At 36.6% G+C, this 19243-nt stretch overlaps 1 protein-coding gene across 1 annotated transcript in view; it reads left to right on the top strand.

Moving 5' to 3' along the window:
• The first annotated feature begins 4643 nt into the window (after positions 1–4643).
• LOC129220737 (ankycorbin-like) overlaps positions 4644–19243 on the top strand; it is an 88607-nt gene continuing 74007 nt past the window's right edge. Inside the window, exons 1-3 of the mRNA XM_054855167.1 lie at positions 4644–4862; positions 12175–12433; positions 16944–17183. Of these exons, the coding sequence (XP_054711142.1) occupies positions 4644–4862; positions 12175–12433; positions 16944–17183 (718 nt within the window). The remainder of the gene's footprint in view (positions 4863–12174; positions 12434–16943; positions 17184–19243) is intronic.

The raw sequence follows: 19243 nt of genomic DNA, 5'->3' as shown, positions 1-19243 counted from the left end.
GAAAAACATAATTTGAATTCAAGATGACAAAATTCAAATTAATTTTTATTTTATTTTATTTTTTTAACTAGCAAAAATGTGACTTTATTTTTCGGAGACTTAAAAATGATGTGCTACTGCTGAAGTTTGATGGAGTAATAAGGAAGGACTGGCGTACCTCTCCCCCCCCCCCTCCCTCAAAAAAATCACCTTTGAGAAACAACATCTATAGTACTTCGAATAACCATGTTGAAGTAAATGTTTCTTTTTACTGATTTCAATGCAACGCATTAGTGGTTTAGAATCCTGCTCCCTTATCCCATCCTTATATAACTCATAAATGAGATTTATTGCTTTTTGGAATCAGAAGTTATGTTGTTGGACCCTGTGTTTCAAATTTTGTTCGAGAAATTTTTAGTATTTTTGCTACTTTTGTAATCTTACACATTGAAAACAAAGTTTGCTTGGATTTCAAATGTTCCAGTACAAAAAAAAAAAAAAAAAAAGAATAATTATAATAATTAAAAAAAAAAAAACGAAGTGTTAAAAGTGAGAACTAACTGAAATATAAAGCCTAACAGTTTTAGAGTATAAATTTTAAATAATTTGATCCTTATATTTCTGTAGCCTGTTTTTGGTTTCTACGTCAGATTTTCTTCAATTCTTGATCGATTTCTTTGATTTACACCTTATTTTAAAGCTTATCGTGCTGGCTACTGACGAAAAATAGACCCACGGTCTAAAAATTGTTTTTTTTCAGCCAAAAAACCTGTTTCAAATAACCAGAGTGAGGTTTTCGGTTAAACTTATAATTTTAACTTGCACTATGACCGACAGAGCTGAATAGCTTGATCGGCAGAGCGTTCTCCTCGTAACCAGGAGAATGAGTGTTCGGGCCCACGTCCGGACAATCTGCATCAAAAAAATAGAGGAATGTCGCGCATTACATGAACACTTAAGTAAATAACAAATATGAGGGAATAGAATAAATGAGAAGGAAACGCGCCTTGCTGTTATGAAAACTTGATGTGACATTGTGCTAAATTACTTGTGAATTGTAAGCTTTTTTTTAAAAAAAAGCTTTGGCTCTGGTAAGAAAATTAAGGCATAATGTAAGCGAAAACAAAAGTAACAGGTTTAAGATTTTAGACTAAAATAGAATTGTTTTTTGTTCAGAAAAAAATAATAAATCGTATATTGAAATATGTATTCTTCAAATGAGTTTTTGACTCTTTGTACAAATAAAAAAATTACTACCTCAGTTTGAAGAATGAAATATATTTTTTTTCTTCTTTTTGCAAAAAAACAAATAGTATATCACATTTTTACTACATTCGAAAAGCTACACTTAAAAAGAGCATAGTTCAATTTATTTTGTATTTTAACAGTTCTGTTAAATGATGAACACGTGCTGCCATCTAAGTCAAAACGGTTCAAGCAGCTTGCGATAACAAATTGTAAAAATTTTCAAAAATAAAAACACTTCTCTTCAATATCTTATCTTATATATTGTTCCCCCCTCATTTTAAAACTTATCAGGCCGGCTAATTACGAAAGATACACTTACGGTCGAAAAATCAAGTTTTCGGAGACGTCCCTTGCTGTTGCAAAACCTTGATGCAGCCTGAAGTTCTTATGCAGTTTTTTTTTTTTTTTTTTTTTTTGAAGCAAAGTTGTAATACATTTTTTTATTTTCTTGCATCGCTTTTGGCAAGAAAAAAAAAATAAAATTAACCTATGTGTGTGTGTGTGTGTGTGTGTGTGTTTTGTTTTTTTTTAATAAAGCTTAAAAGCACTGGACTTAGTTGTTCGGTTAAATTGATAAGTTTTTTTTTCGGTAGAGCGTTCGGCTATAAACTAACTGAACTTCGGGCAAGCTCGGGCTCTCCGACATAATAGCAAATTTAGATTAATATTACGCATTACATGTACTCATAACGTACAACAGATAACACATGTAATAAAATAAATGCAATGGAAATGCAACTTGGTGTTTCGACTCCTTTAGCATAAAAAAAGTATTAAATTTAACTCAAGGAAATATTTTTGTGCAGAAAAACATTTTCATTGTACGCTGAAATGTAGATTTTTCTAAAAGTAGTGTTCGACCTTTTGTACAAATGAAAAAATACTACGCCAAATTGAAACTATGAGTTTCACCCAGTTCGAATACGATATAAAACATTAAAATTTATTATTAACTTCATTAGTAAAAAATGTGATCTTCCTCATTCCTTAATCGAATTCCATGCTTTACGAATAATTTTAAATCGTATCATGCTGGCTAATGACAAAACATAGACGCATGATCGTATTTTTTTTTCGGCAAAAAGCTTTTTTGCTGTTTTTTACTACGCATTTCTTCAATGAATAGTATTCGAAATGGAAGTCGCAATTGCTAGGTTTGTTGGAGTGTCGTGCTGTAATAAGAATGGCGCCAATTCAAATCCGTGCCAATAAATATTTCTTTAATGTTTCTTTTTTTCCCGTCAGATGCTTACATGGGCAGGACTGTATTTACCATAACCTGTTATTTCACATGTACAATTACTGCTTTTTCACTGTCACTCAGCCACACTTTTAATGATATTTATGTTTGCATTGAAAATACGCACAACCAAAAGGTGAGCGATGATCAAATTATCACAACGTTCTATTTAACGAGGTTTTGTTACTGATGTCTTCAAATTACATGCCTTCTCTTGTGCGCTTACTTTTTCCCGTTCACTTTTTTCGGTTATTCTTCATCATGTTCTTCCTTTGAAATTTTTAAAGAGCAAACTGACTTATGAAACGATTCGAAGCACAGTGCGGAGTTCCGCATGGGTCGACTAGTCATACGTATAATACTTTTCTTCTTTACAAATAATAAAACTGAAAGTCGAGACGTCTGGATGTCTATGACGTGCATAGCGCCTAGACCGTACGGTCGATTTTCATGAAATTTGGCACAAAATTAGTTTGTAGCTTAGGGATGTGCCCCTCGAAATGATTTTTCGAAAATTCGATTTCCTCTTTTTTTTATTCCAATTTTAAGTTTATTTTTCACATAAATTTGATAATGTGGGGATGAATATTTCTTTCACATTTTTAAGTCATTCGAAAGCTTGGAATTTTCTGCATAAGATTAAGTTTGTTCGAATTTTCTACGAGCATTAGGAGAGCTGAGGGAATCGTTTCAAGAAAACCGAAATCCAAGGCTTACCTTGAGCTACTCCATTTGATTGTTTCATTACTTTTTTTTTTGTTCAAACGTTCTTGAAAACGTTCTTTCTTTTGCGATACAAATTCTTTTCTTTTACTAAAAAGGATTTTAATTTAAATATTTTGTCTGCTAAAAAACAAAAATTGTCTGTTGCTTTTTTTTCTTAGTTTTTATAGAATTATGTTCAGTATATTGTTGAAATGTTGTTATTACTCGCACATACAACGTTCTTTCTATAATTTTATAAAAGTATTTTATTTTGTGTTTTAAACAAGAAAAAACTTCTATCCTCTATTAAAATTTTCTAAGGTTTCTGCTGGTTTCAGTTTCGCTACATGCTAAGTTTCCAAATCTGCCAAAACTATGAAGAGATCTTTAAAAAAATGCATAGTAGACGTTAACTATAAATATATAGGCGAAGCAAATAAACTTTCAATATTCTCGGGCAAAGACGTGTGGGTACCGATAGTTTTAAATAAAGGGGGATTGAACTTTTCAAAAATATTTCAAAAAATGTACAACAAAATGAAACGGTATGTTTGGAACGTTTGAACCTAATCTCTGACCTCTTGTTGTTGTTGTTCTCTTGTGAAAGCAAGGCTGGCAATTTTGGGGTGCGCTTTACCTACTGTACCGTAATTTGGTGTGAAGTACGACTTCCACAGAGCACACATGACAAAAGGACCCGTTGATATAGAAGGCAACCATTCACAGTGCGACAACACATTCACAGAAAGAAAGAACGAGGACGGGAGATAAAAAGAACGTACATGCCCAAAACCAGAGTTCGAGCCCAGGACCTCCCCATCCGCAGTCAGACCACTAGACAAAGCGCTTGGCTCTCTCTGACCCCTCATACCCGTTTTTGACCAACTTACAAACTTTCGCTCATGTTTTTTTGTGCATGCCGATTAAATTTAGAATGTAAGTTAGAATGTTTTTTTTTTTCTTTTTTTCCAATGAGGGCTGCGTTCTAACGCTATTATGCCTTTAACAGACCTAGTGCGATCCCCTGATACGGCATCCAGTCTTTCATGTGCCACCATTAACACGCAGGATGTCAACGGCACGATAATTCCGACGCCCAGTTTACACCAGATGGAGGCACCTGCGCTCTCTTTTGATGTGAAATTTGCACTAGGAATTTTAATTTTGCCGAGGGAATTCTAAGCCAAACGAATACCCAAGGGATCTTTTACATGCCGCATACTCATACGACATGGGCGCTGATGATTTTCTCTATCTCGAAAATCCACCGATTGGCCACCCCAGGTCAGAAACTGGGTCCATATGCGTAGAAGGCCAGCGACTAACCATCACGCCATCAGGCGGGCTCAGTTAGAATGTTAGACGATGTGCTAATGTTTGAATGATGTGTTAAAGTTAGAATATAAACTCTTGATCCATTGTCTTACAGGCTTCGTGTTTTTGTTCCAGATCCCCTGTCGACCTATCGTCTATGCGCCCTGGCGAGTTGAGGGACGTGGGCGAGGGATGTAAGGGCAAGCAGTCAGGGGCTGCCTTGGATCGGAGGCAGGGCCGGGGCGCAGTCCTTCGCTTGCCTCCCCTCATGACGGGGACTGGCGAGCAGCGCCATCGGCCCACTGGCAAGACGAACCTCATGCTTGCCTGCGAACAAGGAAGGACATTGGAGGTCAAGATCATACTGCAAAAGAAGGTAAGATTCGAAGTCATCCTCTCATTTTGCAAGTGGCTTTTAGGCTCTTTTTGCTGCATTTTTTCTTCTTAAATTGGTTTTGATTTTTACTAAAACTAAACAAATGAGAGTAGACACGCTGTTAATTCCTTTATGATTCACTATAAAACAATTTCTATACCATAGTGATAACACCATAATTTACTTCCTGGTGTACTCAAATTCCTTACAAGTATTTGTACAAGTATTAACATACTAAAATTGGACATATAGCTTAACGCTAAGTGTTCTGGGGACTAACCCCAGCCTCCGTTAGGGGTTTAGCTCCACCCTTAATAACGGATACATTATGTTCTTAGTTCTTATCGATATTATTCACTAGAATCAGCGACTCCCGAACCAAATGAAAACTAAGGTGCGCCGTTCTATACTCTTAAAAAGAAAAAAGCCTTATTTATAAATACGTCAGAATTTACTTACGGTTTGAAAGTTCTATCTTTTTCGAAGATTTATTGAATTTGACTTAGGATATATTTTTGAAAACCATTCAATTAACAATTACCACCTTACAAAAGCTGAAACTTAACATTCGGGGGGGGGGGGGTATCCATCATACCGGTTGCTATGCTGATAGGCGTTAGCTGCGGATACGACTTTTGCGCCTAGCACGGCAGTACAGGCAGGAAATCCTGCACTGCCGTGGGCAGATAAAGAGCAGTCTCTGCAGAAATTAATTTTCAAGATATTTGACGAGAAGTGTTTCGGATTAAAAACTGACAATAGGAAAATGCTGAAAACACTTTTTCGCGGTTTTTTTTTTTTTCCCCAGCGGAATCCAAATAAGCAAACTTTTACAATAAAGCTAAAGTACAATAGATGGAAAAAAATGCAAAAAAAAAAAGATGAAATATTTGCAGTTAGTAACTTTTAACTGCCTACTGCTGTACAGCCCTAAAAATGCTAAAAATTACTTTTTCGGAATGCTGCTGTCGCTTCATTCATTTTTATGGATGACAGTGCATTACCACATAGTTCCAAGCTGGTTGATGACTATCCGAAAAGTGAAGATATTCATCGAATGGAATGGTCAACAAAATCTCTTGATCATAATCATATTTAACATGCTTGGAATGTTCTTTTGGGGGAGGGGGGGCAGTTGCATTACTGCATTATGCCCACTCTCACCCTGAACCAGTGAGAGGTTAAAATCTGTTCAGAAGGAGGAATGGGTACAACTTCCCCAAGCAATTCTGAATTCACTTGTTAAGAGCATGACAACCCCTTGTGCATGTATGTGTCTGCTAGAAGCTTACTAACTGCCTTTTCACTTCCATCTTTCAACCTGAAGTTTGAACCTAATTGGAATTTTGGCAATATAAATCATGCAGGTATCATAGTCATGCAAATAAAGAACATTTTAATTGCTGTTTTTTACATATTGTTATAAATTCTGTAAATAGTAATTATTTTTTGTGATTAATTTGTTGTAATCTAGCTAAATTTGGCGTTTATTCCATTATTCTTCATCTAAAATTATCTTAGTATCGTAACCTGTAAATAGTTTCTTGTCACTGAAGTATACGTTCCCTATATTTTTCATTGATAAGATTCGTGAATGAATAAAAAGAAAGTACAGAGAAACCTATGTAAGTTGACCACTCGCGGTGCAGAACTTTGGCGGTCAACTTAGACAGGTGGTCAACTTATAAAGGGTGGTAATGATTTTTTTTTTTTTTTTGTCATTTCTTGCACCATGTATTCATTTTTTGAGTAATTCACCCTTACTCTTTCTGTTCAACTCACTTTCATTTTTTAACATCATTGAAAGTGAAACAATTATTAAAAATACTATCCAAATATTTTTTTTACTTTTTCCTTGTTTTTAACTATAATACACACTGTAGTTTTAGAAATTCCATATGTGCTAGCTAATTTTCTCTGGCTTTCTCCATTTTAAATCAATTTTAATATTTCATACTTTTTATTAATCTCATGTTCAACTAACTTTCTTTTTGAAGCCTATTTATGTAAAACTTATAGCACAAAGAGCAACAAGCTCGACTCTCCCAGTTCATAAAGGCACAATTAAAATGTCCTATCTCTTAATCCCTTGCACCAGAAATATGTAACGTTACTCATTAGCAGGCCCAGATCTGCGTATCCGCAGTGCGAGGGGCCCCGTGTCCTTAAACCGACCCTAGAAATTGAAGAAACAATAGAAAAAAATAGCACTAAGACTTATTTACTTTACAAATAGACACTGCTGGCCACTAGGGAGGGCCTCTACATATTTTGTAGCAGGGGGGCCCAAAATGTATAGATAATATGGGCCTGCTCTTTGTAGCACAATTCCTGTGTTGGCATAACATATTGCAACTGAAAGAAAAGACTTTGAACTTTTCTACTGACAGCTATTTTCATTGAACAGAGTACAACAAGCTATCTCAAATAGAACAACAAATGAAAAACAAGTTTGGAGAATATAGAGCAGCATAAGCTTTATGCTGCAGTTTAGTTAGAAAAATGCTAGTCCGTCATCAAAGCATTAAAAACATTCTTAGAAAGCTATCAAAAAGAAAATAATAATAATAATAATAAATAAATAGATAATAAAATAAAATAATTTGCTGAAAAAAGTTTAAGAAAATAAACCAAGTGGTCAACTTACAAAGGGTTTTTTACAATACAGTAAAACCTGTAAAGTTGATTACCCTTGTAAGTTGACCACCTGCCTATGTTGACCACTTTTGTCAAGAACGGAATTAGTCCTATCTTATATAATGAAGAAAAACCTCTGTAACTTGACCACCTCTCTATATTGACCACCTGTCTATCTTGACCACTAATGTACACCAAATTTGGTTTGGAGTATTGTGAAAAACCTTTTGTAAGTTGATCACTTGGTATTTTTTTAAAACTTAATCAAGCAAATTATTTTATTTTATTATTTTTCATAGCTTTAAATGAATAACTTTAATGCTTTGATGTAGGGTTGCCAAACTGCTCCGCAAAAATAGCTAAACTCCGCAGCTTCGCAAAAAAGTCATCTTGCTCCGCGTTTCCCAGTCGAATATTTTCAAGCAGGACATTGATTAAAGCTTTTTTTCTTTTGTTATTCTATTTGAGATATAGCCTTTTATACTTTGTTCAATGAAAACAGGTGTCAGTAGAAAAGTGCTAAGTCTTTTCTTCCAGTTACAATATTTTGTGGCAACACTGGAATTGTACTTAAGAGTAAAGTTATTTATTTCTGGTGCAAGGGATTAAGAGATAGAACATTTTCATTTTCAACTGCCTTTATAAACTAGGAATTTGTTGCTCTTTGTATTATAAGTATTACGTAAAATGGCTTCGAAAAGAAAACTAGTTGAACTAAAGGTTGATAAAAAATCATGAAATATTAAAACTAACTGAAAGGGGGGAAAGCAAGGGAAAATTAGGTGACACATATGAAATTTCTAAAGCTACATTGCATAGGAAAAAACAAAAATATTTGAATAACATTTTTAATTATTGTTTCAAAATAATGTTAAACAATGAAAATGAGTTGAACAGAAAGAGTAAGTGTGAATTAGTCAAAAAATTAATACATGATGCAAGAAATGACAAAAAAAAAAAATCAGTACTACCACCCTTTATAGGTTGAACACCTGTCTAAGTTGACCACCAAAGTACTGCACCGCGAGTGGTCAACTTACACAGGTTTCACTGTACTCCAAACCAAATTTGGCGTACATTAGTGGTCAAGATATACAGGTGGTCAAGATAGAGAGGTGGTCAAGTTAGAGGTTTTCTTTCATTATATGAGATAGGACTAATTCCGTTCCTGACAAAAGCGGTCAACATAGACAGGTGGTCAGCTTTACAGGTTTTCTGTACTAGATATTTCTAGAATGTAATCGAAACTTTTCAAAGGAATATTGTGGAAATTTTTCAAGGATTTATAAATAGCCTCCGTGGCAAAAAGAGTTAGTCTCGATTGAGAAGTTGTACTGAGAGTGTATTAGCTTTGTTTATTGCGAGGCATTTCGCTGTGTTGTTTTGCGTATTTGGATGTAAATACGTGTGCCATCGTTGAGTATACGGTGTTAATTGATATTTGCCTAATTGCTATGGTGAATTTAGCAGTTGCTAACGATCTTTCCAGTACATAATGTAAATAAACCTCCTCTGTTTTCTCAAGAGCTGTGTCGTCATTTCAAGAAAGTTTGAAGTTGTATCACGATCTCTTAACAATATACTAGATCCATACCTAATTTCATTTATTAGTATCCAATTTTTCTCTAGATGTTTATGAAAACGTTTTTCATCTCTCAATTATGTCCACCAGTGTAGGTTTTATTGCTTTTTGAAATAGAAAAAAGTATATTAACGAGTTCTGTAATTGCGGTATTCAACTCTTATAATGTTGTCTGAAAATCAGCTAAATAATTCCGGGAATGCATAACTTTTCGCCTTGTTCAATTATTTTTGCGAACCCTTTGCAAATATAACCAACCGAAAGCCTACCGAACAAGCTGGATAATACAAAATCAAACCCATTGGCTCTTTATTGGCAGGGGCATCCATTCCCCCCCCCCCCAGTTCAATGGCACAAATTTTTACCCCAATTTTCCCAAACCTCTTTCCCTTTTTTATTTTTTAGCTCTCTTTTTTTCATGTAATTGATTTTTTAAAAATATTTATTATTAATTATTTCTTTTGACTATTCTTATTATTTTATTAGAAAAGTTCTGTGCTGCGCCAATGAAATGCGCCTACACACATACAAACTAAATAAATGAATGAAATAAAATATAACCGAAATAAAACAAAATAAATAAAAAAGCCATCCCTCCCCTGTGGGCACTCCTGATTATCGGAACAGTATACATGTCGACTCCGCCAATTGTAATAAAACGGGACTTTGTACTGCTTAATATTTAGTACGGGAAACATCCCCCAAAAAATATTATTTCTCCGAGGGGGGGGGGTTAAAGGCTGTGGTAACATAATTTAACATCCAATAAAACATTTTTCACAACAGCTTAAAACTCCTCTCGCTACTTAAATACATCACAAGTAAAATCCCCACATTTTGCGTCAAAATAAATTCCTTATAACACATGAATGCATAAACACACATTGAACAATTGCCCTATATCAATTCCCTTTCTTAAATAAAAATACACCAATAATGATATTCAAACCTATTAAAGTGTTGACAGTAATCACATATTAAAAACATCAAAATAGCACAGTATACAAGTTCAGAGTTTCCACGGAGATTATTTAACGTTCGCTAAACAGATAACAATCCTTTTAGAAGAAACATCATCTGACGCAGTGTTACAACACCATTAAAAAAATACAATACGAATCCTCACCTTTTAATATTTCTTTTAGGCACGAAATAATTCTCGGAAATTCCAAGCTGGCGAGAGAGTCAAATTCCAAGTTCCATGACAAACACGAAGAATGATTTAGATTTGCCTTCTAAGTAGCAGACTCGGAGCTTTACTTGTTCTCTGTCCAATTTCAATCGGCGCATGAGGACCCCATTCACTTCCGATAAGGCTACTGAAAATCTTTCACTACTACCAATTTTAAAAAATGCTTTGCGAACAGCAGACTTTTCGTTGACGAATTTAGTTTTTTCATTCATTCCTTTCCGACCATACCAGCATACTTGCACTCACTTTCCCAGAATTTACTTGCATCTTATGCAGCAACGCAGCGTCAGCCGCGCAATAACAGATGATGTGCGTTCGCAGTCCCATCTTATTATGCACGCCGCGCCGCCCCGGCTTATAACCTTTTCCTCTTCTCTTGACTGCTGCAAATCTGCCATGGCTTTTTGAGCAGTGCAATTGCATGTCGTTTCGCACAAATATTAAACAGTAGTGCCCCCCCCCCTAAGAGCAAGAACGCACCTCCCCAATCGAGAACCCCCCAAACGTGAAAAATACCCCTCAAAACACCCTCCCCTAAAAACTTCAATGGCGCAGTCTGCACCATGACCCCCCCCCCCCCCTGGTGGGCACTCCTGTATTAAACCATTAAAAATAGCCTTTGAAGAGAAAACTATCGTTTATTTTTAACTATTTGGGGGGGGGGGTATTAGAGACTGATTTGCAAAACTGACACGCAAAGAGATTGTCTTCAGATTGCACTGGAATTGAAGTTTTACTCTGAATCTTCTTTAATCTAACAGTTAATGGGGATTAGAAATCCCGGAATCCTCTACATACAGTACGAAAATTGGAAGATGCTTGAAAACAGTTTTTGCACCTCATTATAAAAGCTAGTTCAAGATTTGCACTTCAGGTATTAAACTAGGATTTCATGTAAAAATATTTACTAGTTCAGTTATAAAAGTTGGTCATGTTGAGATCCGAAACTCAACATGACTGTCTGGCTGAGAAGCTCTTTAGAACTGATGTCTCTTCGGAACTGATATCTTTAATGAGGACTGTCATTGCGGATAAACACCTTTTTTTATGTGTGGGACTTCTTTGACTGAGATATTAAAAAGCTATAATTCGGATGAGAGACTAATTTACTGATTTTTTGGTCTATTTCGTATACCTCATTCCTACTGTGCGATTTCGTTTTATGTCTTTTTTTAAAATAAAAAGTTCTGCCATTGCAGCGGGAAAAATAAAATTAAATAATCCTTGCAATAAGATGGTATACATCTGTTTAGCTTTGCTCTGCATTGAAAGTTCCGCTTACTTATATATGACGTCAGTTCTGAAACAGACGCATTCCAAATGAATGCAAAACTAAACGTCTCAAAGCGACAGTCGTCGTGCCAGAGCGACAGTAAGACATCTAAGCCTGATAATTACAGTAAGGAATTACCCCACTGTTGCTCTGAGGCTAAGATACCAGGCAAAATGTGAAATGTTCAAATACAACTTTCTTTATAAAATACAGATTAGACAATTAAAATGTTTTGCAAGACAGATAAAAGTATTGTCCGTTTTTCACAAGAAAGCACTTGACTCCTCCCTCCTCACCTAGTACTCGATGATTCTATTTCGCTGCTTTCGATAGAAGGTATAATAGGATCATAGCATTCCGTTGTAAAAGCAGCAGTTTTTAAATGTAAGAGTAACTAAAATGACAAGAAACAAGTGAAGCAATGATGTAAAGGACACTAAGAGTTTTTTTCACATTAAAATGCACGCCCAAGTTAAGGCTGTCTGGTTGTCTGCTTTAAAAGCGCGTGCATTAAGTACCGATCACCCCCGCGTAAAATGGAACTCTGCGTTCGAGGAGGTGTGGTGAAGTGCCTTCTCGTGAAAAACAGACCATATAATTTCAGTTCTTTTCTTCCTCTTATTTGCAGCCTCTTACCGTTGCTAGTCGTGACCGCAATGGCAAGACGGCCTTGCACTACTGCGCAGAATCGGGCAGCCTCGCCTGCGCCCAGTTGCTGGTGGCGGCTGAGCCAGCACTGCTGGACATGCAGGACGAAGATGGACTCACTCCTCTTCACTTGGCTGTCATCGCTGGCAACAGAAGTGTCGCCAAACTCCTCCTGAAGCAGGGAGCTGATCCCGACCGTCTGGACAAGGAGAGGCATTCCACAATACACTGGGCTTCAGGTGCTTATTTCATCATGCTTGCGTTTTTACTAGAAAACAACAGAATAAAAAATGGTTCAAAAACCTCCTTAATGAATTTTCTGCCCTTATTATTAGTATTTTTTTTATTGGCTAATGTTTTTACGAGGCCACATACGTACGCGGTTCATTATGAAAGTAATGCGCGTGATTTTATTGTGACACGACGATCGATGGCAGCGCGGTAAAACAGGGAGACATGTGGTGGGGGATCTGTTCTTTGAACGCAGTTGGTCGTCAGTTTGCTCGCAGCAGTGTGCGGAGAAAGACATGCCTCTGCATGAAGTGTGTTTCCGACTTTTGTAACACGTCGCGCGATGGAGCGTTTGCTAAAGCAACGATACGCCATAAAGTTTTGCGTGAAACTTCGAAAGAATGCAGCCGAAACATTCCAGATGCCTCAAAAGGACTTCAGGGACGAGTGCATTTCTAGGTCACAGTCCGGGAGGTGGCACAATGTGTTCAAGGAGGGCTGGGAGGAGGTCGCCAACGAACCCCAATCTGGACGCCCGACAACGGTCAGAACTGAAGAGAACGTGGATCGTGTGCGCGACCGTCGATCGAGCATCCAGCACCCCCTGCTGGCACCCTACATATGCCCCCATTCGTGGTTCATGGAACAGTTACCAAGGATGTGCAAATGCGCAGGTCTGCGCGAAGCTTGTGCTGAAAGTGTTGACGGAAAATCAACTCACTGGCCGGATCAACACCCCGGTGCTCCCCCCACCACTTTACAGTCCCAACTTGGCAACATGGGACTTTTTTTTTTCTGTTTTGCTTCCCAGACTCAAGAGAGTGTTGGAAGTAAAACATTGGGATACTGTGGAAAACATTCGAAACCATGTTACATCGTTCATGTCCTGAGAGATATCTTCTTCGAGGAGTTTCATTGTGCCTTTCAGGCGTGGCAAACACGTCTCCGCAAGTGTATTGTTGCAGGAAGATAGTATTTTGAAGAACTTTAAACATTTGTACAGGTATGATCAATAAATCTATTTTTCCCAGAAAATGCGCATTACTTTAATAATGAACCATACGTATTTCTTTGAATGATGCTCCTGTTTTATCTACGAAGATTGTAGTTTAAGTAAAAGCAACGGCAACACAGGTATAAATCAATTTTCAATGAACTTACATGAACAATATGGAATTACATTTATTTTATATAATCACCTGTACAGCTTATAGCATTTTGCAAAATGTCAGAAAGCTGTCGGAGACCATTGGCAAGGTGTTAATGTTTGATATCAGCTACGAAACACCCCAATGCTCGGCACACATGAGTAAGACCGACCTTTCAGGATAATTCCTGAACAGTCGACGTTATATGGAAAGGAGACCCTCTCAGTGTGTCAATCTGATCTTGATTAATGGAGGACCGATCTGTGCGTTGCAAAACTGCAGTCTCATTCCTAACCGAGCGCAACCGTTCTGTGCGGTAATGCATTTTGCCACAGGCGTCCAGTAATCCTTGATTCCATTATGTTTTTTGTCACGGGCAACCTCGATTTTACGATACAACCGTTAGCCACCTTTTAAAAACATGCTTTAGGCCCAAGTAGCACGCGCAATGTTTAAACGTTTCATAAACGTCTTAAATTAATCGTCACAGCATTAGCAGCCATTTTACAACGTTTATAGAACGAAGAGCGCTACATGGAGAGCTATGAAAACGATACTCTTCACTTTCAGGTTACACAACAACTGCCATTCTATAGCTAGGTTGACTGTTTTTTTATGTTATACACATTCACAACACCACCTTACCGCCCTCATACTCTACTGATGCAAGCCCTCTCTTCAACCAATTTCTTGGGTAAATTGTTACTATTCAATATACAGCTCTCGTATGTTTTTTTAATCTAGTGGTACTCATCCTGCGGGCCATATGTGCGGGCCCGTGAAGCTGATCTACTTGGTCCGCTGATGTGTACACTTTTACAAATCGAAAAAGATCGTTTGGAGCCTTCCAAAACAACCAATCAGCTTCATTCGGTATGACGAATGATTGTTACAAATTTGACGTCAAACAGTCAGAAATTCGTTTTTAAAAATAGTTGGAAACTTTGCTTCAATAAAATAAGCAGGTATTATGATATCAATAGTTTTTGGTTATTTAGCAATAAGTTGCCCTCGGGCGGTAACTTACTGCTAAATACCCAAGCTTTGACCTTTGACTTCATTTCACGAGTCGAACCGTAGCATGCTGCGAACACTCGCTTTTGAGATAAACTTACTTTACCTACCAGTTTGTTGGCACACTCAGCTTCTATTAGATGCCTCTAGGTCGGTTATTCACTAATCCAGAATGACGAGTTCTAATCAGAACGAGACTGCAGTCTCTGGATGTGATAACCGTGCTGTCTGGTATATTGCATTCATATCTTGGTTAATAACTTTTTTTCCATTTCTATTTTACCCCACTTTTATCTGAAAATATTTTAATTTTATACTTGTTCTGGACAGTGAAACTCATCTAGTATAAGAGACGGTCTGTGAGCAAAAAAAGGTGGGGCACCACTGTTCCAACACATTCATACGCTGGTCTAAACTGGATAATGGAACACGTGTTCATCAACGAATAAAAGAATTTTAACTGATTTCTTAGGGCATGGATGGCAAATATGCAATACACGGGTCACACAATGACACGCGAAGCTATTTTAGACGTGTTTTTTTTATACATAAATTTAATCTATATTTTCAAAATTTGTATAAAAAACCTATTCTAGTACATAACATAAGGATATGTACTAGTATCAATGTGTACTAGTACATAACGATGCGTTACCGCCCTAACGAGTAATATATCGCACAATTTTTTTCAAAAGCCTTTTAAAAACTTTTCAGTTTTTTCAAAGCTCGGGGAGCATAAAATAAAAAAAATTGACACGCGGTGTTAATTTCTTCAGTTACAAGACATTTTTTGACATGCGTTAGAAAAAGGTTCCCCATCCCTGTCTTAGAGAATATCACCAATCTTTAAAAAAAAAAAAAAAAAGAAAAGAAAAAAAATGGGTGGAAACCATTGGGAGGTATTGTCACTCAACTAGCTTTTCCTATGTTGCTTTATATTACTCAAAACCCCATCTAGGGCCCGTAGCTTTGTCACATAATTCCAATCCTTACTATAGCGATTTATACATGTAAGGATTTTAATGCCCCCCCCCCCCAAGGTCATTTGCGTTCAGCCTTCGTATCTCTGATTCTGGATTCAGTCTTCGTCGGCGTGATCAGACAATTTTTCTTGCGTAAGGGAGGGGGGAGGGGTAACATTTCTTGCATTTCTTGGTATTAAAATAGTTACTGTGACCAAAACTAGGGGTTATGACCGAAGTAGCCACCAAACAACACTCCGATTCCGTTCCCATGTCAATGCGCATCACCTCATTGGCGTTCCGGTATCCGAAAATATGAACTCAATCCAGTTACCTGCAGAGTTGCAAAAACGCTTCACAAAATGGTCTGTGAGATGGTTAAATCGAATTTTACAAAGACTCCGTCCTACACAAGTATGCTTACATTCTAACATACTGTCTGACCACGGATTGTATGAAAAGACAAACATCCGTTTTACAGCAGGGAAGGGACGAATTTATTATTTTTTACCGATGTCAGCATTTAAAGAAGCAGAGTCTCATTCAAATGAGCGGAATAAGCACATCAAATTTTACTTTTCCCCCTTATTCACATAGATTCATCTTATCTGGACGTTTGAAAATTCCATGCAATCCGTGGTTGGACAGTACAGTTCTGGCGAAGAAATTAGTCGTATAGAGATTTAGGGATGTCTGAAATAAAAAATTAGGTTCAAATCTATTTTCGAAATTTCTTGAGAATACAATACTTGATTTGCTTCTTTCAGCGAAGAAAAAACAAGCAATATTTTAATCTGACGCATAAATGAAAATTCGTGCTGATTTTTGGGAAGAAGGATCATATTTGTACCCCTGAAATAGGAGATTTTGGTGCTATACGAGAAATATTTTGAAAGTTTCTTAAGTAAAATGCAAGATAACGACAACTATTATCGACTTGTCACCATTTATGCAACCTTTTTTACTTAAAACAGGTTACCTTTTGATTCCTTCTTAGCAAAATAAGTAGTCTACGACAAATCGGGGGCCTCCGAAGCTCTGTAGAAAAAGCTTCGTCTTCTAAGGTAGTGGGTTCAATTCCAGCCGGTGCCCTGGGTGGTATTTAGCTCTCGTGTGTTGTAAATCTCTCCTGTATGTGTCTGGCAGCAAGGCGCTTTGTACACAGTCCTCTATGTGTTTGAAGCTGTTTAACTTCTGTATAAATAAACTTTTAAAAATATTTTTCTAAAAAAAAATAAAATACGACAAATCTGAATTGATTAATCATACATTGAAATGGCGCTGTTTAAAACAACTTACCTAACCCCCCAACGTTTACTGAATGAAATGTATGTTGCCAATCACGCCAATAATTGGCGACTTTTCAATAATTTGTGCCTTACACAATTTTCCAGTGTGTGGCGACACCGAGAGCCTGGAGCTGTTGCTAAACCACAGTGCCAATCCTTCCCTGCCCGATATTTTGGGAGCTTATCCGATCCACTACGCAGCCCAAATGTGCGGGGCCCACAGTCTGAACGGGAAAGATCCCGAGACGGGCATCAGTACCCTCAAGAAGCTCGTCAAGGGAGGAGCCTCCGTGCAATGCAGAGACAGAGATGGCAGGGAACCCATGCTCTGGGCTGCCAGTACAGGTAAAATTCTTTCGATTTAATAATTATGTTACATAGGATAGACTTGTCGAAAACGGGAATGCTACTATATTATGTGACTCTCCAAAAGAATATAATATTCCTCATATAATTAATAGCCGATGATCGAGTAACCCGCTTGTTTCAACAATAAAACTCGCTCCACGGCATGATAATTTGATAATATGTTTTGGTAATGTTTAAACTGCGGGGAAAGTCTTTATTGTGACAAGACTCAATTCGGTCCGGTGACTTAACTGTTTTACTGGTAAGACTGTGCTATTTCAGGGGAATGAAGAAACAAAAAAGTGGTCAACAATGAACGCTACCAACTGGAGTTTAGGGTTAAGCCACTGGAATTAGGGTTAAATTTTCAAATATCAAAATACCACCAAACAGGTAATCGCTTCGTTCAAATGTAGAAGAGTAGAAGCAATTTTCACCCGTCATACCTTGTGAACCTTGTGACGGCCGACTTTCTAGTAATAATAATAATAATAATAATAATAATAATAATAATAATAATAATAATAATAATAATAATAATAAAGAAAAAAATCAAGCTTATCACTTTTAAAATAGGTAATAAAATATCCGAAAACGAATTTGTTGGCTGAAAAAAAAAGGGATGTCGTAAAAACACAAGATAGAAGTGAAACTTCATCCTTTCTTATCTTTTTTTTAACATTCTGAACTGTCACTTCACCCGCACGTTTTCTCTTACGCCACGCTCTTGTCTTTCTACACCTGCTGGGGAATATAATATTTTGGTAGTAGATGTATTAATTCAAATTCTTGCCCCTATATATCTGTGCTGGCCGCACATGTTCTGCCTTGTCTTGCCCAGAGAGCGAAAAATGTTTTGCCTTGAATTAAATTATTTCCTTAGAAGTTACTGCGAGAGTGTGAGGACGGACATGAAAACACAACAACAGACATACAGATAGACATACATTTCTCCTGTCTCATTTTTTCAGTAACTACTTATTAATTACCGGAGGAAGACGAGGACGGACATGAAGAAAGAGCAACAGACATACAGATAGACATACATTTCTCCCGTCTCATTTCATCAGTAAATACTTATTAATTATTCTTCTTATTGATAATTTTTGAGTTTAAATACATTTTTACGAGACATTAAATATCCAAGCTTTTATTCATTCATTATTTTTAATGATCTTCACGTTAACGGGAAAGCAGGCGAAAAAGGACAACTTGTACATCATATATATACAACTGAATGAAGACATAAAAAAGGAAACACATACATGTTTTTTTTTTTTAACAACTTATTAACTGCAATAGAAAACGTGATCAAGTAATCAGACATTTTATTTGTACTTAATGAAATGCGTTTTTCATTGGATGAAGGGGGGGGGGGATTTATCACGTGAAGGAGTTCTAAACATAATTATTTCCGATATATGTATCACGGTTTTTTTTCCCATCTTCAATTTGATTTTTTATTTACCAACTCATTTTTAATTCAATCACGAACAAATTACGTTACCAGATCATTCAAAATTATTAAATGAATTCATGCAAGATCATTAAACAGGTCAATTACTACCTCAAGCTAGAAAAGTTTATCTTCTCTCTAGATTGTGCATCAAAAAATAGTATAAAATAGCACTTCTCGTGACATAATTTGCTTTTAAATTTTTGTTACATGTTGTGTAACATAAACTGCTTATTCACCGAATCTAGATTTTGAAAAATGGATTTATATTACAGAAAATCATACAAGTATCAATTTTTATTTGTTTTTATTATCAAACTCTACTTGCCAACATAGTGAAATTACCACATTGTAAGATTTATTCTTGTAGACCAATAGCACAATTGAAGATATGGCGGAGGGGGAGCACAAGTGGGACAAACGGAATTTTTCTTGCAATTCAAATACTTAATATTGATGGCAACACCGTGTGAAAAACTAGCCACTCACACATTTTATCTTGAAGGGAAGCTGTGGCCCTTTTTGCTATCACTGTTGTACAAATCAGGCAAAATTTACTTTTGAGTTGGAGGCATAAATTATTATTCAATGATCAATTTTA

The sequence above is a fragment of the Uloborus diversus genome, chromosome 4 (genome assembly GCF_026930045.1).
Source record: "Uloborus diversus isolate 005 chromosome 4, Udiv.v.3.1, whole genome shotgun sequence".
Taxonomy (NCBI): Eukaryota; Metazoa; Arthropoda; class Arachnida; order Araneae; family Uloboridae; genus Uloborus; species Uloborus diversus.
This window is presented reverse-complemented; position numbering and strand designations above follow the sequence as displayed.